We start from the raw sequence: 26,997 nt of genomic DNA, 5'->3' as shown, positions 1-26,997 counted from the left end.
ACTGCAAACAAGTTCAATCTCACATCCTCTGTCTTTCATTATTACATTTTTTTGTAGAGTGGCTTTCATGCCGGGAGGACAGTCCCAAGGTGCTGGACAGTCAGGGATTTGGACCCGAGTAGGGGGTTGGGATCGTTGGAGGTGTGTGGTGTGGAGGGCAGGGAGGGTAGCGGTAAGTGGGTGGTTGCATGCGCGATCAAAGAAGAGGGCTTTGAGATATGCTTTGAAGGAGGCAAGGAGGGATCAAAACAACGGGAATGTGGGATGGAGTTCCAGACAGTGAGGTTAGAGAGGCTGAAGGCCCGACCGTCGATGGTGGGATGCACCAGGCAGGGGAAATATAGCAGGCTGGAGCCTGCTGAGCGGAAGGAATGGACAGGTTGATAAGGGGTAGCAGGTCACAGAGTTAGGAAGGGACGAGTCTGTGGGGGGCCTTGAAGGCAAGGATGAGGATTTTGAACCCTATCCTCTGGGGCATAGGGGAGCCAGTGGAGCCGAGCAAGGGTGGGGGTGATGGGATCACAGAGCTTGGTGCAGGAGGGGACACGAGCTGCAGAGTTGTGGATCTACAGCTTGTGGAGGGAAGAGTTGGGAAGGCTGACAAGCAGGGAGTTGGTGTAGTCGAGCCGAGATGTAATAAATGTGTGGATGAGTGTTTCAACAGGCTGACGGAAATGTAATTTGTTGTTGTTGTTTTATTATACACTGGAAAAGTGGGGAATGTGTGTTCTGGGTCTGGGACATTTTGTAATGTCTACATAAATAACACCTATTTATAGCACCTACGAGCTGTGCCCAAACAGGGTTTTGAAATGCTCCACTTATCAGTAGCTGACTCTGCATCCCAAATACAGACTGTGAAACTGAAGAAATGCCTTATAAGATGGAAGAATATAGCTAATGAGGAGAGGCTAGAGAGGTTCCTCCACGGGAGCGGAGAAGGTTGAAGTGATGGAGGGGTTAAAGATAATGAAAACGTTTGAGAGATTTAATTGTCAAAATCTCGTTCCTATGGTTGGGCACTACAGGAAAAAAGGCCATAAATTCCAGGTTGGGAATGGGGTAAAAGGGAGAGGTTTAGAATAACTCCTTCTCCCAGAGGGTGTCAGGATGAGCAGTGGTTTGCCAGCAGTGACTTTTAGAAGTAGTTGATTGGTGGCATTTTTTAAAAAAGAATTCGATGAGCAAGTGAAGAGAGAAGGGATTAGAGGAGACTGGGAAAGAGCAAGGAATTGGGATTAAGCTGGACAACTTTTTGTAGGAGCAAACACTAACAGGAAAAAGTGGTCTCCTACTTTGTTGTACATTTCTAAGGTTCTGTAGTTTAAGAACATAAGAAATGCTGGACGAAAAAAGACCAAGGTCCATCTAGTTCGCCTTCCACCTTCCTGATGGTCGCTTGCACATATGTCCTAAACTCCCTATGTACTATATCCCATAATGTCATTTCCTAAAAGAAAACGATCTAATCTGTGTTTGAAGGAATCAACATTTCCTGCTTCAACCGTCTCCCTAGGGAGCCTATTCCACAGGCTCACTATTCACTCACTTGGTTTGCGTAGATTCGTTCTGAATTTTCCCCCTTCAATCGCTGGCCGTGTCCTCTGGTTTTACTATTCTGGACAAGTTGAAACAGCCTGTCATGATGTATATTGTACAATTCAAAGCTTTTCTTTTTCCATTCTAATGCCTGTTTTTGCAGTTCTGGCATGTCTTCTGGTATTCAATCTGACTTAATTCTGTGTCATTTTCCTTCACGGCCTTAAATACCTGTTTTTTCCTCTTTATGATTTGCTTTGTAGCCCAACTAGGCAGGAGTGCTTTAAACTTAGTGCCTTTGCTTCATATGGGTCCACATTGTTCCATCATCATCTCCTTGAGGGAACTCCATAGGTCCTCCTTTAATATGCAGGGTGCCCTGATTATACTTTACAATCTGTAAAGTAAAGCTGTTAAAATGTATTATATACAACGCAAAGAAAAAATAATATTTGTGAAGGGAAAATTAAATAACTAAGTGTGAATGAAATCTGCCTCACTGTCCTTAACTCCAAATGAATGGTGAAGTTTCATTTTCCTTTCTTTCCGACCTTCCTTCCCTCAACCACCTCGCATTGCCTTTCACCTCTTGACTTCAGCTCGCAGCTCAGGTGCAAACGCTTGTCTGATCAGTGCCTTGGGACATCCTCCTGAAGTGAAAAGAGCCCCTATAACTACAATTTGTTGTTGTTGTTGAGGTTTTCATTATCAACTTCATGACACAATGACCAGAGACTGCAATACAGAAGCTCAACGAGCCAAACCCAGGGAATGAACCATTAAAGGGCAATAACTATAGAAGTCACTAGAAACATGCAGCAGGTCAGGCAGCATCCATGGAGAGAGGAAAATTAGTTAGTGTTTCGGATCAATGACCTTTCGTAAATGTGTTCTAAATCCCAGCAAGAAACCCTCTCTGCAATCTCTTCTCACTGTTCAAAATGCTCCAAACATGCTTGATTATGTATATATATATATATATACTGTATATTTACTGTAAAGTGAAGTGACTGTTAGGGAGTGCAGCAGCCGATTTGTGCATGACAACATCCCACAAACAGTGAATGACCAATTTTATCTGGGGATTGATGGCCAGGACCCAGGAGAAATTCCTTTCTCTTTTTGAACAGTGCCACAGAATCTTTAACGTCCACCTGAACAGTTTCAACATGTCATCTGAAAGACAACACCTCTGGCAATGGAACTCCCCCCAATGCTGGACTGGAATGTCAAGTGAACTCAGGTTCTGAGACGCTACCCCACGTGAATGGCGCTATATAAATGCAAGTTATTGTTCTTAACTTATACCATGAGCTCAAGACTATTAGAACCAGGAAGACCTAACCAAAAAGATTGATGAAGAAGAATAGCTTTTAAAAGGGAATAATAATTGATAAATATCTGACAGGGTGCAGGGGAAAAGGTAAGCAAGTGGGACTAAATGGAAAGCTCCTATAAACAGCTGGCAAACGAACAATAGAACTGCTTGGTTCTATAAATATGTAGATCAAGAGGTTAAATGATAGATTAATAATAGCATAAGCAAATGACTTCAGTTCTGCTGATTGAGTACATTTCTGCTGATCATATTTTACCCTTCGAGCTTTTTTTAAAATAAATTCTTTACATTGACAGAACTGGAATATTTAACAACTAAATACTTGCAGCTGTTATAGGGGTTGAAATTCCACAAGGGTCTAGATTTACTTTTTTTTAGCATTTCAGAGTGTACCCAGACTCTGACACATTCTTACATGAAGCCAGGTTTCTGTAAGATCTTTTGAAAACTACCGAAAACTGGCTTGAAAGCTGAATTGGAGCTGAATTCAACAATTGGCCAAATTCTAGACACTCTGAAAGGCTTAGAAAACAGAGTTAAACTCAAACCCGATGGAATTTCTGCCCAGCAAATCAGGCATATCTAGGTCAGGCAGCATCCACCATAAAGTAAGCTGCTTTTAGTGACTAGTTATTTAGGCAAACAGAGGTTAACCTGCAGTAATGATCTTAATAAAAAAATTAGGACCATGGAATCATAGGATGTACAACACAGGAGGTCACTCGGCCTATTTTGTTGTGTCAGCGTTTGTTCCTTTAATCCCAATTCCTTCCCTGCTCTTTCCCCGTCCCCTCTAATCCCCCCTCTTTGCACGTGCTTGTCCAGTTGTTTTTCAAACAACTCCAATAATCATCTCTGCTCCAACAGCTACGCCTGACAACCCTCTGAAGAAGGAATTCTTCTGAATGTTTTCTTTTACACCCTTAGCCACAGTCTTGAAGAGAGAGAGAAAAGCAGAGAGGGTGGGGGGAAGCTGAGAAAAAGAGAGTGATATCTCTTGACCACTTGTCCATGTTACTGACCGGGAGAAAGATTTTAATCGGAGTGACAGGATGACATTCTCTTGTTCCTACCAATAGCATCTGATGATGAGATAATAATAATCCGAAATTCACTAATAAAACTGGCTCATCTCCTGTACCAGCCATCTTGTGTCTCACCAATGTTGACATGAACTTCACAGACCACACCTGTTAGGACAGAGTCAATCCACAAGAATTTACACTGATAAGCGCTTTCACAAGGGAGAACACCTCAAGAGAGGAGAACATGTAAGATGAGTGGCGGAGGGATAGCCAAGAGGTGGCCAAAGGCACAATTAAAGAGGTAGATTTTAGATGGGATTTGAAAGGTGAGAGAGGGAGGGAGGGATGCAGGGAGGACTTCCAGAAATTCCAAAGAGATGGAAAAAAGTGGCTGAAAGTGGTGTGGCAGAGGTCGTAGGGGGGGGAGAAGGGGACATGAGGCAGTCCAGAGTTGGCAGAGTGGAGTGGGGGGGGTGGGGGGAGGGAGGGGAGTATGACCGTAGAGAATCAGAGATTTATTCTCCCCAACGGCAGCGGCACAGAAGAAACTAAATCCCTCAGCTCGAGATTCTCGCATCAGTTTGATTTTTCATTGATAACATCATCGATCTCATCTACTGAAGGTCACTCAGGCAAACATTCGCAAAGCGTGTATTGTCTGCCGTTCCCAATATTTTGGTGTTGGAGTTGTTTTTGTCGGAACCTTGGTTTTTGTCTGGTGATTTTGTGTTTAGTGTTTAGTCTGCTGATCAGATTCTATTACAACAATGAAATATTTGGATCTTGGTTTTTGTCATTGTGACAAGTTCTCTCTCTGGTAAGATTACATTTCTCGAAGGAGCATCCTCTATCTGGAGAGTATTTACTTACATTGTGTACAGGGTGTTCACAAAGTCCTGTTACCCCCCGACTCCCCGTTTTTTATCTTATATTGAATTTTTATTTTCTGTTGCAGATGAATCGAGTACAACAATGTCTGACACCAGTAACTTCCAACTCACTGACTCCATCCATGTAACAGAAGATGTGGCACCAAACATGGTGACGGATCATTATCTGCCATGAAAATGATGGTGCTCCCTCCCTCCCTCCCTCCCTCCCTCCCTCACTCACTCACTCACTCACTCACTCACTCACACTGATCCTCTGGACGTCTAAATACAGTTAAACACTTGAACTGAATACAATTAAGTATTTCTAAATACAATGATCATTCTTCTACATGTTTCTGCTGTTGGTCAGTGCACAGCAGGAAAAATAAACATGGGGTAACAGGACTTTGTGAACAGCCTGTAGAATTTTTTATGCAAATAGCTATAGAAATTATTAACAGCTCAATCGCCTTCATAACTTATTGGTCAAAAAATGTACGATTGATTCAAGAACATACTTTAATGAATTATGCGATAACGAGACCTTGATCCTGAAGTTTCACCTAGTCTTAAGTTGCAGGAACATTTTGTCTTAAACTTTAAGAACAGGCAGAACAGTGGGAAAATCTTCAATTTCCAATTTTAATTTGAAAGAACTACGGAATAAACAGCTTGCAAATTAGGAGTAATTGAATAATCCTTCACAATTCTGCACGATCTTAAGGTTTAAGACATAGGCCAAAAGTAGGTGGAAGTTTGGGGCCACAGGTTTACAAAATAGGTTCATTTGCATTGTGAATTTTAGTTCGATTTCAAACGCCTTTATTGCTGAACTAATGGATATTCTATAGAATTACTATGCGCTCAGGAGCTGGAAACCTCAATTCAAACAGATTGTGCACACCCCCAAACTCTTCCCCTCACATGAACTGAATAGCTGTGCTGTGGGGTATTGTTAACTGCCGTTGGCTGTATGGTTGCATGTGTAAATTAACCAAATAAATGCTTTCTGCATAAATCTGCCTTTTGGCTGTGCGTGGAATAGAATTAAAGGATAACGATGTATTTGGCAGCCAATTGCACACAGCAGTGACCCACAAACAGTCGTGGATTGAGTGGCCACATTATTATATATTTTGTTGTAGGGTTTGTAGAGTTAACAACCAGGTTCCAATTTACATAACTTAAAATAAAACAGATTAAATCAAGATAAGGGGGGATTTCTCTGTCTGCTTATATAGAAAAGTTACAACAGAGAAACAGGCCATTTGTCCCAACCAGTCTGTGCTGGACTCAGATATATTGATTGGGAGTGAGCTGGTAACGGGCTCTGGGACGAGATAAGGAAATACAGGAAGTCTTCCCAGCACAGATTTTGATTGACTGTATTTTTCATTTCTCCGTCTCCATAAACCTCATATTTTCTTATATTAATCTAATATTTTCCTCATATTAAGTCTATATTGCTCTGAACTTAATTATTTTGAGTCTAGAAATGTTTCTATTCACACTCCAGTGTTAGCTTTGTAAATATACAATTTAGGATGTGTTCATATCCTTTTTCTGAATTTACAGTTCTGAATTTAATCTCAAGCTTCGAAAATCAGCTCATCTCAAGATCCAGTGAGGCTTTCATATTCCCTCTTATTCCCAATCCCATGACAAGATAAAACTTAATATTAGTTCAGTGATGCTCAACCGGAGATCTGTCTATTGTATTTATTTATTACTGTACAAAAGGCAAATCTGCTATAACGACCTCAGTTAAGAGATTTCTCTCAGGAAATCTTTTGGAACATTTTAAATTATGAAAATGTAACTCTCCCCGAATTATCGCTTTACTTCCTATTTTTTAAAGTTTTCCATAATAGTTTTCCTGCATCCTCTGCCATTTCCCTCTTTTTAGCTTGTTACCTACAATACAATATTACATTTGTACAGCGCCTTTCACGTCGGGATGTCCCAAGCTGTTGGACAGTCAAGGATTTGGACCCGAGCTGGGTGGTGGTATTGGGATAAGGGAGGGTGGACGACAGGGAGAGGAAGGCGGCTGAAGGCACGGTTGGAGAGGAGGGTCTTGAGACGTGCCTTGAAGGAGGTAAGAAGGGAATGTGGGATATAGTTCCAATCAGTGGGGGCGGAGAGGCAGGTCTGACCGCCAATGGTGGGACGGGTTGGGTGGGGAACGTGGAGCAGGCTGGAGCCTGCTGAGCAGAGAGCAGACAGGATCCGGGCTGTACATAGTGCGAAATGGGAGGGAAACAGGCCATTTGGCCCAACTCGTCCATGATAGTTTGCTTCCTTTTTGGTCATTTGTTTTCCACAAAACCTTTGGTTTCGGCAACATTTAGAACAAATTTCATCTTCCTTTCCTGCTAAGTCCCTCCGACTCGTTCCCTTCCATCGTTCAAGGCTCGTCTCAAAGACATTCCTTTTGACCACACTTTCGGTCAGCTTTCCCTCCCTCGCCCTTTCCGCTCTCATCCCCAGCTCTGGTGCCCAGCCCGATGCTTTGAGACGTCTTAACAATGTGAAAGCCGCTGTATTGTCTGAAGGACAATGAGGCACTCCCCCAGCAATGTACTGGAGCATCAGCTTAGACTGAGGTCAAACTTCTGATGTGAAGTTAGAACCCACAACTTTCTAAGTCAGAGCCGAGTTACAACTGATTCCTATTGCCTGACCCAAGGCTGCCACCTGTATAAATATGGCTCCTATTTATTCTATTGTCTTGTCAAATACAACCCGGGAAAATTTGCTACAAATATAGGAGCCACCCGCCATTCTTTGCAGAATTGCACCAAACCATCTGAAAGTTCATGCAGTAACTTTACACTCGCACACGTGTATAAGAAATAACCAGCAATTAATTTGTTGCTCAATTAATCAGCTTTCAAATTGCCATATGTTTATATTGGTTTATTTATTTGAAATATATTTTTAAAGCAGTTTAATGATGTATAATTCTAACATTCTGTTCAGGTAATTTAGGTGTATACATCTTCCGTTCAAATGCATAATTTTCTTTTAAAACTGCCCAAACATTTACAGGAATATTTGCAGTTTTCCAAAAAGCCATTCGGTCCAAGTCATTTTTCTGGTCGCCACAGGAACAGTCAGATCATATCCTCCGGTTCTGGGCTGACCTCCTCTACAATATCTGCTTGAAGAGCTTGTCTAAAACCAGTCCTTTTGACCTACTTTGTTCCTGTTCTGTTCTCAGGTACTGTATACGCTGAAGCCTGGTGCAATGGAGCTCTGATTTGCAAGTCCCCAAAATAATAACTTTGCTTTTTATCTTAGACATTTGAGAGGTGGGGGAGGGGGGAGGAGGGAAAAGCCATGTTATTATTCTTCTCTGTAGCACTGCTCCAGTTCAGAAAAGCTGATTTATACACATCAGCGTAAGAGTGTCTGCATTGCAATAAAAGGCTGTTATTGAACAGAGCTGGACGTCGTTGTGGTGGTTGCAATCCCGTGGGGTTCTTTCTTCTTCTTGTTTCCAAGCTTCTTTTCTCTGGGTTCCTTGTTGTTTTGACTGTTGTCGCCTCCTTTGTTCTTCTTGTCCTTCTTTCCCTTTCTGTTTCTGTCTTTCTTGTTTCTCTTCTTCCCTGGGAGAGGAAATACAGATGTCGTCAACACTCAATTTAAAAAACAAACAGCGAAAAAAAAAACATTCCGTAAAATCAAGACTGGTGTGGCCTATTTTGCTTCAATAATAATATTCCTTGCATTTGACAGCCAGGTTCCTACTTACAAAGGCTCTTCAAGCAGGTAAACAAAGCGTGTGAAACTTGCCCAAGGTTTCGGCCACCTGTGAATCCATCCCGGGTCCATGCGCTAACCACTAAGCGAGGATTTATACAGTACGGTGGAACACCAACGCATTGTGACAAATCGCATTTTTGTGGGTTACTTAATCTCTTGGTAAAATCAACAGCTAGAAATGGGCTACCAGGAAACGCATTTAAAAACATCTGATGTAGTGCCCAAAGCATCGCACTTCACAGATATTTAATGTAATGTGTAGTGACTGTGCAATCATAGGCAAATACTGCAGCCAATTTTTGCCCACAGCAATGTCCCACAGTCAGCGATGAAGTGATTGACCAATTTTATCTGCGAGATTGTCAGTCAGAACACCGGGAGAGAGAAACTTCCTTCTCTTTTTGAATAGTGCCACGAGATCTTTAACATCCTCCTGAACGTCAAAGACAGACAGACACACAGACAGCGACACTGTTGTCATCGGAAGCAGTAGGAACAACACTTATCCTCCTGGTCACCAACCAGTAATCACGCGCGACACATATAATGCCAGCCTCAGAATATTACTGTTAAGTACTATTCCGAAGCTGGCGTTATATGGGACAAAGCATGTTTACCGGTGAGAGAAGAGGATGTGAGAAAGTCAAGAAAACACTTGTTCTACAAGAGACTCAAACTCCCCCTCTTGTTGACACTGCCGCTGCTGCTGTGTGCACTCATGTAAAAGCAGCTAAGAGTTATTTATTCTCACCGTATTTCAGAATGTAAAACTAAACCACCTGACCTTGGAATGGGATCGAGGGGCTTAATACAAAGGGAAAGATGGCTCTTTATTTAACGAAAGATTGCTTTCGACTGCTCTGCCACAGGCCCGTCCAGCCGTCCGTCCATGTGAATGCGGATGGTGAGGCACTGAGAGTAAAACCATCTGATGACTTGCGGATCAAGCTGTTTGAATCTCAAATTAAAGAGGTATAGTCCTCAGGGAAAAAAAATGCCGTTTTTATTTGGGGGCGGGGGGAGGGTGGGGTGGGGAAGAGAGAAAGAGAGAGAGAAAAAAAGACAATCCAATGAGTGGATACTTTTTACAAGATGTTATGAAACAAACGGACCTACTTGTGGGATTACATTCCAGGTTTTTTTTTGGCAAATGTCAAATGATTTTACAAAATATTTTCATGAAAAGAGGCCCCTTTAACAGGATGAGCCATGGCACTTTAACAGAGATAACAGCCAGCAAAGCTCTCAAGTGCCTGAAACACAAGTCACTGTAAATATTAAGTTACTTTATCTGCTCTGTGTGTTTAGTCTGTGTTCCACTCCTGATCTGGGGGAGGAGGGGGGGAAAGGTGGGAGAGAGCGGAATAGAACATTTATAATAATAATAATAATCCTTGCATTTGATATAGCGCTTTTCACGTCTTCTAGACGTCCCAAAGCGTTTCACAGAATATACTGTAAAGTGAAATTGACTGTATATTTGTGGGCAAACGCGTCAGCCAATTTCGCACAGCAATGTCCCACAAACATTGAAAACAAATATTGAAAATGACCAATTTATTATTGTTTGTGGTTTTGGAGGGATTATTATTAGGCTCTGTGTGGAGTAAGGAAACTTGCCCAAGGTTTCGCCCTCTGCCTGGAATTGAACTCAGGTCTCTCACTGGCAAAGCGAGTGCTCTAACCACTGAGCTACAGGACTCCACATTTGACGTCACTTTAATTACTGTAAGTATATTTATGCATACATAAATGTATGTATAAATATACGTAAATGTATATACATCTTTTATATAATATTTATGATGCCTCTATATCAGTGTCAGTTTGGCTCAGTTGGTGGCACTCTCACCTCCAAGTCAGAAGTTTATGAGTTCGAGCCCCACATTAGGACTTGGAACTCATATAGTCTAAGCTGACAATCCAATGGGGGTGTAGCAGCATTAATAAAAAGGTGAGTTCTTCAGATGAGACTTTAAAACCAAGACTGCCTGTTCAGGTGCGTATTAAAAGATCCCGTGGCTCTCTCTCCAGGTGTCCTGGCCAACGATCTCCAGATGAAATTGGGTCACTTGCTCCATGGCTGTTTGTGGGACATTGCTGTGCACATCTTGGCTGTCACATTCACCCACAAAATAGTAATTTCATTTTACAGTAAATCCTGTGAAGTGCTTTGGGACGTCTTCCCAACATGAAAGGTGCTTTGCACCTTTCACGTTACGAGGACATCCCAAAGCACTTCACAGGATTTATTGTAAGGATTATTATATAATGCGCAAACAGCACTCTATATAGCATGATACTGCATGGAAATAGACGATTTGGCCCAACTATTCTGTACTGGTGTTTATACTCCACACAGCCTCCAACCCTCTATTCCCCTCACCAATACCCCTTTACTCCGTTTTCCTCTTGCAAGCATCAAGTTTCCTCTTAAATATGTTGACACATTTTGTGTCAAAAGGGAATTAAACCTGGCATGTATCCTGGACATAAAACACTGCACTTTACACTGTTTAAACAAAATTATACCAAAAATAGAACAAGAAAAATAAACAGCATGATGTTAAAATCAATCACAAATCTCAACACGGAGTATTTAAACGGTTCCGCAGGAAACTCAAGTTGTTAAATGAGGATTGAAAGGCAAAGGTTGGAATCGGAAATCCTTGAGCGCAGCATACAACTACAGTCACTACACTTCACAGAAAAAAATGTATAAAGCGCTTTCAACATGATAAGACCTCTGTTAAGAGCAAAGATTATTACATGTCACCATTTTTACTGACCCATAACCTCCAACCCTCTAGGTTGACTTTCAGTGCAGTGCTGGAGAGAGCACTACATTGTCGGAAGTGCCACCCATCGGATGAGATGTTTAACCGAGGTCCCGTCTGCCTGTTCAGGTGGATGTTAGAGATCACAAGCTCTAGTCAAAAAGAGAACGGAGTCTCTGTCTTGACCGACAATCCAACCGATAAAATGCTCAATAACTTCATGGCTGTTTGTGGGACATTGCTGTCCGGGACTCAGCTGCAAAGTGCACAGTCACTGCACTTCACAGTAAATTCTGTGAAGCCCTTTGAGACATTCTCCTGATGTCAAAGGTACTATATTAAATGCAAGTATTAATAATAATAAACCTTGCATTTGATATAGTGCCTTATCACATCATCAAGACGTCTCCAAGCGCTTCACAGGATCCACTGTAAAGTGCAGTGACTATTTATCGTGTGGATGGAATGTTATTACTGTGTAATATTGCTGCAAAACGAGAAGTGAAACATTAAATGAAGATAAATAATTTTATGAAGATCTTTCCCTAATAGTCTGCAGAGACAAGTTGCTGGAAGGTCTAAGCCACTACAGTTAAGGCTGAGCCAAGGCTGAAACTTTCACTGAGTATTTATGAGGTTCAGTCGGTCATGCATTCTTTTAAGCTTTGTTAACATTATATCAGAATATAAACTAAAATACACAAAATTATAGCACTGTGAACGGCTTTCAAACTGCGCTGTCTAAGATTTCATCCTGCCCACTGAAATCCATGTTGGAGGAGCATAGGAATGTTCAGGTCAGAGAAAGACCATTGTATACTGTAGCCAGTCTGGCTGTCTCGTTTTCAAATACCATCTCTCCATCTGACATATCCCGTTCCTTAACTCCCCCCAAACCCCCATCGACATCAAATTGCATATCCACAAAACACACAGTCACACCATTTTACAGTAATTCCTGTGAAGCGCTTTGAGACTTTTCATGACATAAGGCGTTATATCAAATGTAAGGATTATTATTATTATAAAGTCCCATCCAATTCACTCTTGAACCTGGCCTCAGTATTCCGCTCTCACGGAAAGAACTATTTCATGTGTCAATCAGCCGCTGGATGAAATGTGTAAAAAAAAGCACAATGAACCTTTATTGAGCGTGGTTTGCAGGCAATTCACAATAAATGGTAGCAAGATGCGTATTCTCTCATGGGGTGTAATGTGCACTCACTATACCAGTGTCTGGCTCAGCGTATCCCAGTGTTGGAGAGAGATTGTATGGCACAGCACGCTGGCATCCTGCCTTTCATCTCTCGCTGCTTAAATCCAGCCGCGGAGGGTTGGGTAAAAAAAGTTTCAGACCTGCTGCTTGTGCAATAAAATATGGATAGTCTCAACCCAGTTCTTAGGCACACACCATAAAACTGTCTGAGATTTAGGGCCGTTTTATTCAAAGAGAAACAGCATCAATTAGTGCAAAACGCAGACACAAACCCCAGTGAGGTGGTGGGGGAAGCCTATAGTGGTTTAGAGTTCAGGCTGTGTTATTGGCAGAGAGTAGGGGCAGCTTTGCTCACCATCTGTCTTTGTAATTGCTGCTTTGGCAGTATTTGTGAGGATTGGTTTCAAGATCATGTTTTTAAGCTTCATCCGATGTCACCTTCAGAATGCCTCCGAGCCCTTGTCCCAATCTCCCTCTACGATCTTGTGTGGTACTCCTCCCCCGCCTATTCCCTCCGCTCTGCCAGCTCTGGCTAGGATCATCTTTCCCTTCCTCCCCACCCCCATCCCTATTGACGGGCAAGCTTTCAGCCACTCTCCTCATCGCTCTCCGGAGCTCTCTCTCTAAATCTTTCCATCTCGCGCTCTCTGCTTTCAAAACCTATTTGAATAGTTCTAAATATACAGTCAATTCACTTTACAGTATATTCTGTGAAGCGCTTTGAGATGTCTTGAAGACGTGATAAGACGCTATATCAAATGCAAGGATTATTCATTTATTTAGCTCTCTCTTTGACTGCACCCCTTTCTTCCTACTTCATCAGTCCTAACCCCACATGAAAGGTACAATATAATAATAATAATAATAATAATAATAATCCTTGCATTTGATATAGCGCTTTTCACGTCGGGAGGACGTCCCAAAGCGCTTCACAGAACACACTGTAAAGTGAACTGACTGTATATTTGTGGGCGAACGCGGCAGCCAATTGCGCACAGCAATGTCCCACGAACAGCCATGGAGCGAGTAACCAATTTTATTTGGGCGATTGTTGGCCAGGACATCAGGAGAAAGAAACTCCTTTCTCTTTTCAAACAGTGTCACAGTATCTTTAACATCTACCTGAACAGGCAGATGGGACTTCGGTTTAACGTCTTATCTGAAGAATGAAATGCAAGAGAGTTTCTGGGTTGTTGTGCTCAAATGCTATCGGATGTCAGTCTCTCACGATAGATGCTGTATTTTGAATATTGCAAATATTGTAGCAAAAGTAGGAATATTTGAGGAGCAGAATAAATTAATCCTTGCATTTTTTTTGACACAAATAACATATCATCATAAAAAAACAACTAGATTGTACATGCAGTATCATTGATGTGGCCATTCCAAGAAACATAAACCAAGCACAGTTCCTGTAATAATTGGTGTAACTGGGACTGTCAATAAGACAATTCACACATGGCTTGACAAGATACCTGGTGCACAAAATGTCAATCTCCTGCAGAAAGTAGTTATCTTAGCTTGTTCAAACATACTAAAAAAAAGGAACATCCATTTATATGTAACGTTGCAGTGTTATTGATCTGGCTGACCCATCACTGAAAACTACTTAGAAACTACCTCTACGCAATGATTTAGACTGTATTAACGTAATAATAATAAAACTTGCATTTGATATAGTACTATATCACGTTCACAAAAATCTCAAAGCGCTTCACCGGATTTTTTTTACTGTAAAATGTCTTTTGTGGGTGAAACGCAGCAGTCAATTTGCACATAGCACTGTCCCACAAACAGCCATTAAGTGAATGACCAATTTTATCTGGGGGATTGTCAGCCAGGACACAGGGAGAATCTTCCTTTGATTTTCCGTGGGATCTTTAACATCTTTAACTGCGCTATAGCGTCAGCCTGAGAATGAGACAATGAGTCAAAAGTCTCTATATGATGTCCAGTAAATATATATATATTATGTATATGTATGTACACGCATGTGGTTTGTCAAAGAAATAACATCAAGCATTGATGGAATTTGAAGAATTTTTCAAAATACATCAATTGTATCTTCTCTAGCACTTTGAGGTGTCCTCCCACATGAGAGGTGCTATATAAAGGTATAATATATTGTGTTCATAAAAGAAGGCATCACTCACAACCTCTGATTGTTGGTAACGAGGTGTGTTTTCAGGTACCAGAGTGAATACACCACAATTTGCCCCCAACAATTTACTCTAGATCTTCTTCATTTATTCTAGATTTGCTATGGATTTATAAAAACAACAACTTACATTTGTATAGCATCTCAGAGCGCTTAACAGTGGTGGGGAGTGGGGAGGTGGCCATAAGCACAGTTGAAGAGGAAAGTTTTCAGGCAGAACTTGAAAGATGGGAAGAGGGGGCAAAGCAGAGGGATTGAGTGAGAGGATTCCCGAGTTTTGGGGTGTAATGGCTGAAAGCACGACCTCCGATGGTGGGGAGGAGTGCGATGGACGAGCAGCAGCCGGTGCCAGTCGAGCGGAGGTTCCGGGTGGTGGATTGGGGAGTGAGGAGTCGGAGAGGTAGGGAGCTGCCAGGGAGTGAAGGGATTTGAACACAAGTGAATGGATTTGAATTTACTCCATTTACTCTGGGTTTGCTCTCTTGTTCAGCATTTCAGAGCGTCCAGAATTTGACAACTGATTGAAATCAGTCTCAACTTCGACGCCAGTTTTTGTAGTCCTTAAATGAACTCGCTGAAAACTGGCTTCAAAATTAAGACTGAGTGCTGCAAGTGTATGGCTTATTTATTCCCTCTCCCTTTTGTTCCCTCGCTGTATACTTGCGTTCATTGTTTGTTCAATACTCACACNAAAAAAGCTTTGTTAAGACACGTTTAAAGCACCCTCAGGGGCACAAGCGTCCGATAAAGCCTTAATTAAAAAGTAAAGAGCACAATTCCTTTAAACACAGGATTATGAAGTTTTCCGAGCCTGGCAAAGCTCAGAAGAATTTGATGAGCAGTTTATAATATTTCACTTTTATTATTCATTTCGCTTGGCACTGGAATTCTTTCCAGGTCCCAGGCGTCACCCAACGTAAATCTACATCCCCATTTCTCAAGCAAAATTGACACAGACACAACTTGGGCTGACTCCTCCATCAAGCAAACACAGTCATGTTTCTTCCTTTTGTTAAAGAAACAACATTTAGAGAGAGAGAGACACACACACACACACACACACACAGAGCGAGAGAGAGAGAGAGAGCAAGAGAGAGAAAATGGTCAAGTCAAGTTTCTGAGTTAACCTGCAACTACGACAGTGCAAGATGTCCTGAGCAGATTGATGAATGGGGTCTTTTTTATTTAAAATCCGATATGTAATGGAGTCAGAATCCTCTAATCGCACTGTTCTTTTTTAAACTCTCTCCACTGTCCATCACCGACCGATGAAAAATCACACAACTTCTAAACTGGCCAGACGACCGCTCCTCAAAGCTTTTAACGCAATGCGTACATGAGGAAGCAGAGAAGAGAGGGGGTGGGTAAAGTAACAGGAGAGGGTGGGGATTTGGCTGCAATAATATATACTAGTACAGATGAGTGGACCCAAGCAGCCTGTTTCCGTGCTGTTTCACTCCAGCCAAAAGAAAATGGGTCTTATATGACGTCATTCACTTTAGTTTCTAATCAATCACGTTTTGTGTAGCGCAAATCAGAGGTTAGGAGAATAGTCTGAATAATAGAATAATATTGTACTCAACGTTTTGTAAAATTAGAGCCATTCACATCTTTCTCACTTCACAGTGAAATAAGCTCTTGCTGGTTTTATCCTCATACTGAAGCGAAATACAAACTGTGTACAGTGGGAGTTCCTTCGACACATGCTTTAGATTAAATTAAATAAAATGAAACTACACCTGGATTAAACCCAGACTCCAGATTGCGAAGAAACCACATTGTGTCCTCATGGATAAACATTCCCTTTCCTCAAGATATCAAAGCCAAATATAGAAGTGATTTTCTAATGCAATCCAAAGCTCACTTCCTCTGTGATTCACTCAGTCAACCAGCTTGTGGGACAACACTGAGCTTCTACCTGGCTACACAACACCCTGCTCCACCTGCCCACTATGTATAAAGAAATACTTACTTGTGTCAGTCCTAAAAATGCTATTCATAATCCTGAGCCTCTGGCCTCTTGTCCCACTGTCTTGACATACCTGGAAGTACTGTTCATTGTTTAGTTTCTCAATCCATACTTCTATAGGGTCCCACAGTCTTGAAAGAGGAAAACTCAGAGGGGATCTCATCGAGACAAATACAATTTTAAACGGGATTAAAAAAGCAAACTCAGAACAACACTTTAGGATGTTCCAAGACAGCAGAACGAGAAGAGGGCATTGATTTAGAGTTGCTCATTGCAATTTCAGGATAGTAACTTGTTTTTTTTACTAAGAGGGCAACTAACAGCTGTAACAGGTTATCAGGAAGGATGGTTGATGCTAGGACATGGGGACTCATTTAAAATAAACAACTTGATGCAGTAATGGAAGGACTGGAAGAATGAGATCAAGTGGGCTGAAGGGTCTGCTTCATCTAAAGTAATCTTGTACTCTATTCAAGGCGGAAGAGCCCCAACTTATCTAGTTATTACTAACAGCTCATCCTAACATTGCTGATCATTCTCTTTATTTTCCTGAATTACCTGAGGGCCTAGAAAGTCCCTTTCTGTTGCCCTCCCTGTACTCCCTGCTTCAATTAGATGCACATGGCCTGACTGGCTTTCTTGTGTGCTGAAGAACAATTCCCTGATGTTAAACTTATGTGATATCCCACAGTTGCGCAAAGATGGGAAAACATTATGACGGATTATGGTGTGAGTTATTCCATTGTCAAGGATGATTTGTCAAAATCCAAATTTCCTTCAGAACCTTTCAGTTCATTCCTCCGTTAGAAAGCTGATGATTGCAGACAACTGGATCAAAACATGCTGAAGAAAGAGCACACCACCAACCCTGAAGTCATGGAAAAACGCTGTGGTGCAGAGGAACTCCCCTGTTCTAATCAGACTAAATTATTTGGAACTTTTAATGAAGATTGTAATAGTGATGACAGTTGTCAGGCAGATTACTCCCACTTACTGGGAATCAGAGCAAAGTTATTTCCTGCACTGTGATGCCAGAGACCAACCTCAATAGCAATCGTGTTAACAAAATGTGTTTCATATTTGATCAAAATTTTTTTTAGTAACATTGCCATTCATCTGTATGCAGGGCAGTCAAAATAGATATCCCAGAAACTGGGTCTCAGTTCTACAGCACAGACAGGTGATTGTTGGCATATGTGTGTGTATATATATATATACATATATACACACATACACGTATACATGTATATAAATATATATATGTACATATATAGTGGTTTTGAAATCCCTTTTCATCAAAATGCCAACTTGGGTTGTTGATGTGATTGTGCAGCTTGGTATCTTTGTGTGACCATTTTAATAAAACTGAGGTCAGCAAAGCTGATAATTATTTGCCCCCAATTCGTGGACTCTTTCAAGAGTGGTCAGGGAATACATTGGACCCATCTCTGCACTGGGGTCTTGGACATAAAGAAAATGGAGCAGGGAATGAACATAGGCACTGTACATTGCAATTCTTACACCCCAACTGTGAATGATCACAAATTCCTACGACTGATCCCAAAACTAGTCCAACTGCTTGTATGTAGAGCATTCTGAGTAAATGCGAACAAACGTAGGAAGTAACTGTGCTCCGATTTCCAATAAAAGTGGCTTAATCCACCTCAGTCTTGTCATCACATTCAAAATAACTTAAAATGTCCATTTGATCTCATCCTTCTCCAATACCCACCCTACTGTACTTCCATTACAGCCTCAAGTTTGTTTCTTTAACTGAGGGCAGTGTGCAAGCCTCAACCACCAGTCAGTGACCAATCTCTGAGTAATATACATCCTGGTATATTATATATATATTGAAATTACGCCTTGCAACCCTGAACCTTCTTATTGTGCATCCTTGTCATGGAATTACGCAAGGTGTTACAGCACAGAAACAGGCCATTCGCCTAAACTAGTACCCGCCAGTGTTTATACTCCACATAAGCCTCCATCCCTTCTATTCTCCTCGCCTATACCCCTTTATTCCCTTCAGCCTTGACAAGGCTGCTACAGAAGCAAGAGGATAATTATACAAGGCCAGAATAATAAGAAAGCTATCAGTAGATCTAAAAGTGAGTTTAAGACAAATTTCTCTATGATGGGAATGTGAAACCCATGATAGTGAATGACCAATTTTATTTGAGGAATTGTTGGCCAGAATACCAGCAGAAACTCCATTCTCTTTTCAAATTGTGCCAATGGATCCTTTTAACAACCACTGAGCAGAAACATGTTGTTCAGGTGGTTGTTAAAAGATCCCATGGCACTATGTGACCTTGGCTTAATGTCTCATCTAAAGAACATCACCTCTGACAATGCAACACTTCCCAAGTACTGTATTGGAGTGTCAACCTAATCTGTGAAGTCTAAGTCCCGACATCAGGCTTAAACCTGTAATAATATATATATATTGTAATATACACATATATAAAATATATATATGTAAAATACACACACCGTCACATGGGACAGCGGCTTGGAGCACTTAATCTTCTGATTCAGAAGCAAGGGTGCTACCGACTGAGCCAGGCTGACACCCGAGTATTAGTTAATTTTCTTGTAATGGCAGAAATTCACAGAATTGAAAGCAGGTCCATCTTAATTCCTCTGTTCAATAAAGCACATTAAACAAGGACAGGCATACATCGGAGAGGAGGACACTGAAAGAAGAGGAGCGAGATTGGAACTCAGATCTTACATTTGGCCTCAAAAAGTTTGATTTCTCCTTTACAGCCATCATCTCGAGTTTTGGAGAGGTTACTGAATGAAGGCACGCACAATAGAAACTCGAGTTCAGGCTACAATTCTAATTGTTGATTAGTTGATTCTTAAGAGGGTTCATTCCAACTGCAATGATCAGAGAAGGGGAATAGAATGGAAAAGTTTAGTTGTAAGCACTGGCCAAGACAGCTGGAACACACTACAAGCTGAAAAGGTCAAATGGCTTTTCCTTGTGCCAATGTCTTTTGCCTTCGTCAGTGATGAACCTTCATTCCTACTGCGTTTAGAAGACAGAAAGGTAACTCAAAGAGCATCGTCTAATTACCTCCCCCACAGACTCAATCTCTAGGAAGTCCTCGCTAGACTTCCTCCCCCATTCATTTTGATTGTTCAGTTATTCTAATATGTATTTAACAAGCTCCTCGAACTAGGCAGCGGGAAATTTATACCAGCATCATGCTATTTGAAAAAGATACTTAGGTTTCTCCTGGCGTGCTGGGAAACAATTCCCCAGATAAAATTGGTCACTCAGTTCATGTTCATGTATAGGTGGGATGCATGGTTTGGATACTCTCAAGGATGGTGATGGGTTTCCACTTGGCTGACCAAAAAAAAACAATAATCTTCATGGCTGTTTGTGGGCCATTGCAGTGCACAAGTCGGCTGCCACCTACAAAATAGTCATTACATTAAAATCCAGTGAAGCACTTTGAGATATCCTCTAGATGTGAAAGGTGCTGTACCAAATGCAAGGATGAATACTAACATTATGAATAATGGACTCAAACTGCAGTGAAGTCAATCTGGCCAAATTGGCGATTGAAGGCTCCTCTGACAGCGGTTGGACGAGATGTTTCCCTGGGGTGAAGCCTTCAACACAGCTCTGTGTAACAGCTGCTTCACCAAGTCAGCTGGGACTAAGACTTTAAAAGCAAAGCACTTGCCAACTGGCCTGGAAAAGGACTAGCGACACAGTTACTAATGGGGAGTTCCACCCACTCTCCCCTCTCCGAGGGTTCCTCTACGCATCTGTTTTTGGAGTGAATCTGCTCAACAACAACTTGCATTTATATAGTGTCCTCATGCAGGGTAGAGTTCCAGAGGGATAATTTTTTTTTCGTAAGAAACTAATGTTTTCAATTTGGACGCTGGTTGCCTTTTTTAAAAACTATGGAAAACACAACTTTTGAATTTTCTACAATTCTGTATCATTTTACATTTTTAGACAAAATGGTCTTACGGGCTAAAGACAAGGTGGAATTTCAAGGCCTAAACTTTCTGAAGGGATTGAATTACTTGGGTCAAATCCACAATTAAACAGCATAAATCCTTCCAATTGGCCTCATGGTTTTTCTGTGAAGTGCTTTGGAACCTCTCGATAACATGATAAGGCGCTATATCAAATGCAAGGACTATTATTAGTTATACAGCTGACTAGGTTTGGGGGCCCCAGAGTATGCGTTGGGGTAACTGCTGGAGTCTAACCAGCTAAAACTGCACAGCTTGCCACTGTCTGGCAAGCTTTCCTGCTGTTTGTCCAGCAAGGACCTCTCTACCTGTTGGGGCTTTCACTTGGGAGTTAACAGGAGCTCAGTGGATAGATTCCCTATCCCCAGTAACTACTCTGCCCTTCCAAATCCTCCGCTGAGACAGAGTAGCTGTATTATCATCAGCAGTTTCCTGGAATACTGCTGATCAGCCTGGCTCAGAAACCAGACTACCGAGACAGTCACAGAGGGTTGGCTCGATTCCAACATTCTGTTGCCAAACATGTTACTTTGGAGCTACTTCAGCTCCACAGAGACCCCACTTACCTCCCCCCCAAGGAAAATAGCCACTCTGTTCTCTGTAATTATAGCGAACCGCCCAAGGTTTAATCCTCTTAATTCCCACTGAGAGACGGATCCACCAGTTGGAGATGTGGAGTTTAAGCAGCAGCCTCTGGCCTCTGCAGCCAATCAAGGTGGGGTCCAGGAGCTGGACGTATGAACGTGTGTCACGAACTTGGACTCTAGGTCACGCCTTCCAGCAGCTGTCACCCCAAGCCTCAGAGTTTTCTCATCAGCTATCTGGCGGGCAACTGGCTTCAAGGAATAGAAGAGAAATTGAAAGACTTTTGGGGGTGGGGTGGGTGGGTGGGGGAATCCAACCAGCACAACACACAATTTGAAATCTCCAATTTCCTCACTGGCCACCCACAGTGACCTCTTCGATTGACAGCTGCAGTTCAACCCCTGCAATAAAAATATTTCGTTTTTCCATTTGGAATTTGGCCATGTGTCTCCGGGCGCGAGATAAAACAGAAAATGTATCTTTGGTATTGTGTTTGGCCTTAGTGCAAAACTGCTACTGATATAGAATTAAGAGGACTAAAGCGTGCATGGTAAAGTATATTTACACAGAACAGAGTGACTATCCTCCAGTCCAGTTCCTGAGTCAGGTGGGTCCGCAGTTTTCCAGGTCACTGCTGATGACAGCACAACCCAGACTAGCCCATCGGCAGGACCTGGAAGATCAGTCGCTGGGGACAGAGAATCCTCTCACTCAGATCCTGTTAATCCTGCAAGCCTAACGGATAGGGTAGTCCTAGCTGGACAAGCAGCAGGAAAGCTTGCCAGACAGTGCCTTCAATAGCAAGGCTATGCAGTTTTAGCTGGTTAGACTCCGCCGTTACCCCAACGCACACTGGGATCCCTAAGCCCAGTCTTGCCAACCTGCGCCTAATACTTTCTGGGAGAGTGAGCATTCCATTCCAATGATCTATCTCTAGAATTTCCATGTGCTGGTGGGATGCCTGGAATTCTTAGTTTGGTTTGGATACTTTTAAGCCCGGTGATGGGTTTCCACATGTGACAGACACCTGGCTGACCAAGTAAAAAGCAGTTTTCCTTTCTGGAAACATTTTCACATGAGCTAACCATATGGATTCTTTCAATAAATGAGCCTATACTGTTACCTACAAATTAGTGACTTCCTAGCCAGGAGTCTGCACAGTTACTTTTCAATGTGCTATTAATGACCCCCACTTCCCCTCCACCCTTCGACTCCAAACCCCAATTTAGATGCAACCCTATCCAGCACCTTTGGAACGTGAAAGGTGCTATATATATGCGATTTGTTTTGGCTGTTGCTGTTGTTGCCTTTCTTTAGTGAATAACAGAAGCTATCCTAAAAATAAACACTGATCTCCCACATTTATCAGAGGTGAGATGCAACTCTAGCTAACACATTAACCTCGTATCCGGCACCTTTCAGTCAGCGCAACAACAACAACAACAAGATTCCATTTATAAAGCGCCTTTCACGTCAGGAGGACGTCAAGGCCCCAGCGCAATGCTGGGGTGGGGTGGTGGGGGGGGGGGGTGGGAGTGCTACATTGCTGGAGGCGCCATCCTTCAGATGAGATGTTAAACCAAGGCCTGTTTGTCTGTTGAGGTGGACGTTAAAGATCTCATGGCTCTGTTGGTTGTTTTTGGGATGTTGCTGTGCAAAATTGGCTGCCGCATTCACCTACACAATAGAATATCACTACACTTTACAGCAAATCTTGTGAGATGCTTGGAGACTCCCTCCTGATGTCAAAGATGCGATATCAAAGGCGAGGATTATTACTATCATTATTGTGGTCAAAGACAAGTATCAATCAGGGCAGATTAATACGATTTCCTTTGCAATCACGCGCCTAATAATCCCTCCAAAAAACAAAAACAATAATAAATTGGTCATTTTCAATCTACGACTGTTTGTGGGACATTGCTGTGCGCAATTGGCTGCCGTGTTCGCCCACAAATATACAGTCAATTCACTTTACAGTGTGTTCTGTGAAGCGCTTTGGGACGTCCTCCCGACGTGAAAAGCGCTATATCAAATGCAAGGATTATTATTATTATTATTCACTTCACTCAGGTCCTCTGTCGAGTACCCTGAACTCATCCTACGATGAAACTGTTCTAAACAGGAGAGGTGGGATACTGAACGTAGCACATTGGGAAACATTCGGAGACTTAGCTGTTTGACCTACCAGGGGACGAGCAAGGCTTCCTCTGTACTGTGCAAGTTCTGCTCTCGCTGTTTGGGGGACATTTGACATCTTCTATGGAAGGTGCTTGGAGGAGCTCTCTGGTCCTGGTCTCTGAACCCCGTTTGAATCCACACGTCTTCCCCCGCTTCGTGCAAGGACCCCACTGGCTCCACTCACCCAGGTCACATTGCGCTTGGGAAAAAATTACAAATAAAGTTTAAAAACACACTAATATCCGAGCCCGCAAAAAGTGAGTAGGAAGAAACATTTACAATGAATATGAGCAACGCTTATACTGACTGCATCAGTTTAGAACAAGTTGTTCCCATGTTGAAATCCACCACATCATAATTAAACACATTCCGGCTGTCGTAACAACTTGCAATTATAATAATGGTGCCTTTTAATGTAGAAATGTTTTAAACTTCTTTACAGAGACAGAGTGGGAGCTGAGCAAAGTGACTGATGTGAGGGGAGGGGGGAGAAATAGAAGAGAAGAATGAAGACCCTCAATCCTAAAGCCCACAGCAAGTGAAACATGTCAGTGTTGGGCTGAAACCTAAATGAAGGAGAAGGGAATAGACGGTTATGGGAAAGGGGATTAGGAAGGGTGGAGTATAAACACTACCGCAGACTAGTTGGGCTGGATGGCCTCTTTCTATGTAATACACAGGTGCCAATCTCAATGGCCAACTTCATTGGACTATCTCCTTTCAAATTCACTGTCAAAGATGTTGTCGTAGGCAAATAGCAAACGTGCCAATACTCACCAGCGTGGCTGCACTCCATGGTATCGTTCGTGGCCGCAAAGCCCTCTGGACAGCTGTCGTAACATTTCCCTCGGTGCAGGTACAACCCCTCTTTACATTTCGTACAAAAGTTTCTGCTAAAGCAAGCCTCACAGTTCTCAATTTTACATTCTGCAAAAGACAACGGTGAGAATGTTCCAAAGATGAAACCTCGGTACAACTTCATCTTATAAGGAAAGTTGATCGCAAAGGCGGAGAACGTATCGACAGCAACGCAGACTTATCAGGTTACACCTTGAGGGGTGGTGGGTGGGTGGAGGGTTGAAAAATTGTCCTATTTCAGATTTTTTGGGCTCAGCCAGGTGTCTGACACATGTGGAAACCCATCACCATGGTTAACAGTATCCAAAACAAGTTGAAAATACCATGCATCCCATCTACACATGGAACTTACAGAGATAGATTGTTGGAATGGAATTTGCACACACTTCCTGGAGGGACGGATCCTGCTTACCTCATCCCGGAAAGTATTAGGCGCAGGTTGGCAAGAGCTAAGGAAAGTTGATCGCAAAGGGACCTCAGAGTGTGCATTGGGGTAATGCTCGAGTAAAACTGTGTGAGGCGCATATCAAATGCTAGGATCATTCTTATTAATAATAATAACTGGGTGTATTTAACATCTTCCTGTTCATTTATAGTAATAATAATAATAATAATAATAATCCTTGCATTTGATATAGCGCTTTTCACGTCGGGAGGACGTCCCAAAGCGCTTCACAGAACATACTGTAAAGTGAATTGACTGTATATTTGTGGGCGAACGCGGCAGCCAATTGCGCACAGCAATGTCCCACAAACAGTCGTAGATTGAAAATGACCAATTTATTATTGTCTTTGGTTTTGGAGGGATTATTATTAGGCTCTGTGTGGAGTAAGGAAACTTGCCCAAGGTTTCGCCCTCTGCCTGGAATTGAACTCAGGTCTCTTGCTTGCAAAGCGAGTGCTCTAACCACTGAGCTACAGGACTCCAATAACCCTTAATTTGATACAATGCCTTTCACATTGGGAGCACATCTTAAAATATTTCACTGGATATGCTGTAAAGTGTAGTGACTGTGTGTTTTGTAGGCAAATGCATTTGTGTGTCAGGCTGCACTTCCTCGGGAGATGATTCTGGGGAACAGAGAGGGTTTGCGTCAGACACAGACCACCGAAGAGGAGCCTTGGACTGCTTGGTGTTTTGTTCCGTCTTTCCAAGGAAGCTTATGTAAACTGATATCATTCATTTTGAATCTTGGATAAATAGAGTAATTTTGCCAATATGGATGGCTCCATCCAATTGGCTTGGCATTCACTGGTCCCCGTCAAAATGTTATGTACTGTTATTAGGCAGATCTCCCTGGAGCAAATCTCAGTCAGAGCGGGAAATGTTGTAGCCAATTAGAGTTGCAAACAGAGAACTGTGGGTCATTAATTGACCTAACATATACCAACCTACTTTCTGTCCTTGAGATTTGACAATCGTTATGCTACCTGCATCTTTCCTTACGGAAATAAATCTGACACTGTTGATGTCTCCATCTGTGTGCGAGCTGCGTTGCTATGGGAATGTGCACAACACCCTGACAAAGCCGGGTGCAAACATTAGTGCGGCCATGTAAGGAAGGTGGCTGCTGAATGACGGCCAGCTTGGTTGCAACCTCTGAGAGAATGACGGGCGAAGAGAGCAAAGAATGCGATGGAAACGCATGGTTTAAACTGGCCCAAGAAAACTGGCAACAATTCTGAGATCTGGGACGCATCAAAACCATCAGCACAAATGAGGCTGGATAGAAAGGCAGAAAACAGCCACATTCTGCTGCGTCACAGTAACAACTAATCATTCGACTGACTTTGGAAGCGAGGTTCATGTCCTTGCTGAGTGCTCGATGAAAGCCAAACCCATCGGAATTCTCTCTTGAGTATATATATATATTTTTTAAAAAACGTGCACACCACTCGCTCAACATTCCTCGTGGGCACCCGAGCAGCATTTTAATCCTTGGGGTTTTAACCCACAGGTCTGGAGAAATGCCGGTCTCACCAGGGCTGACTGATGTTACCCACCTTCGGGGGGGGATTTCCATTTTGTCGAAGCACTAACGATTCTTCCATGTCCAGTGTAGTTATACAATAATATTTGCATTTGATACAATGCCTGATCATGCCTTTGAGATGTCTCAAAGCACTTCACAAATTTACTGTGTATTTGTAGATGAACACGGCAGCCAACCTGTGACCTGTGATACCCCACAAACAGCCATGAACACAACGGACAATTTTATCTTTTTTAATCTTTAATGTCCTGTTCAACAGGGATAAACGGGGCCTCGGTTTATAATCTCAAGAGAATAATCTCATTCTCGGTGGTTGAGGCACTCGTCTCGCAACCGAGAGACTGGGTTCAATTCCCGGGTAGGGCAAAATGTTGGGCAAGTTTCTTTACTCCACACGCTTCTGTTTACCTAGCAATAAGTAGGAACCCGGTTGTTATTTGAATCACTTTTCCTAGAGTAATAATAAATAACGAATTGGTCACTTCAATCCATGACTGTTTGTGGGACGCTGCTGTGTGCAATTGGCTGCCGCGTTTTGCCCAGAAATATACAGTCAATTCACTTTACAGTATATTATGTAAAGCGCGTTGAGACGTCTAGAAGACGTGATGAGGCGCTATATCAAATGCAAGGATTATATTATATTATTATTCGAAGGACGGTACCTCCAGTAAGCAGTGCTCCCCTCAGCTCTGTACTGGAGCATTA

The 26,997-nt window shown here is 42.3% G+C and overlaps 1 protein-coding gene across 4 annotated transcripts in view; it reads right to left on the bottom strand.

Annotated features, from left to right (window-relative positions):
* Positions 1 to 7,717: 7,717 nt before the first annotated feature.
* The window catches only part of rspo1 (R-spondin 1), an 87,473-nt gene continuing 68,193 nt past the window's right edge, over positions 7,718 to 26,997 (bottom strand). For all 4 annotated transcript variants that reach the window (XM_007906741.2, XM_007906743.2, XM_042338651.1 and 1 more), the window contains 3 exons: positions 24,215 to 24,364; positions 23,445 to 23,636; positions 7,718 to 8,386 (listed from right to left, as the gene is read on the bottom strand). In XM_007906741.2, the coding sequence (XP_007904932.1) occupies positions 8,211 to 8,386; positions 23,445 to 23,636; positions 24,215 to 24,364 (518 nt within the window). In that variant the 3' untranslated portion in view covers positions 7,718 to 8,210. The remainder of the gene's footprint in view (positions 8,387 to 23,444; positions 23,637 to 24,214; positions 24,365 to 26,997) is intronic.

Source organism: Callorhinchus milii, unplaced genomic scaffold (assembly GCF_018977255.1).
Source record: "Callorhinchus milii isolate IMCB2004 unplaced genomic scaffold, IMCB_Cmil_1.0 Scaffold10, whole genome shotgun sequence".
NCBI classification, from domain to species: Eukaryota; Metazoa; Chordata; class Chondrichthyes; order Chimaeriformes; family Callorhinchidae; genus Callorhinchus; species Callorhinchus milii.
Note: the sequence above shows the minus strand (reverse complement) of the source record. Positions and strands in the feature narration are given on the sequence as shown.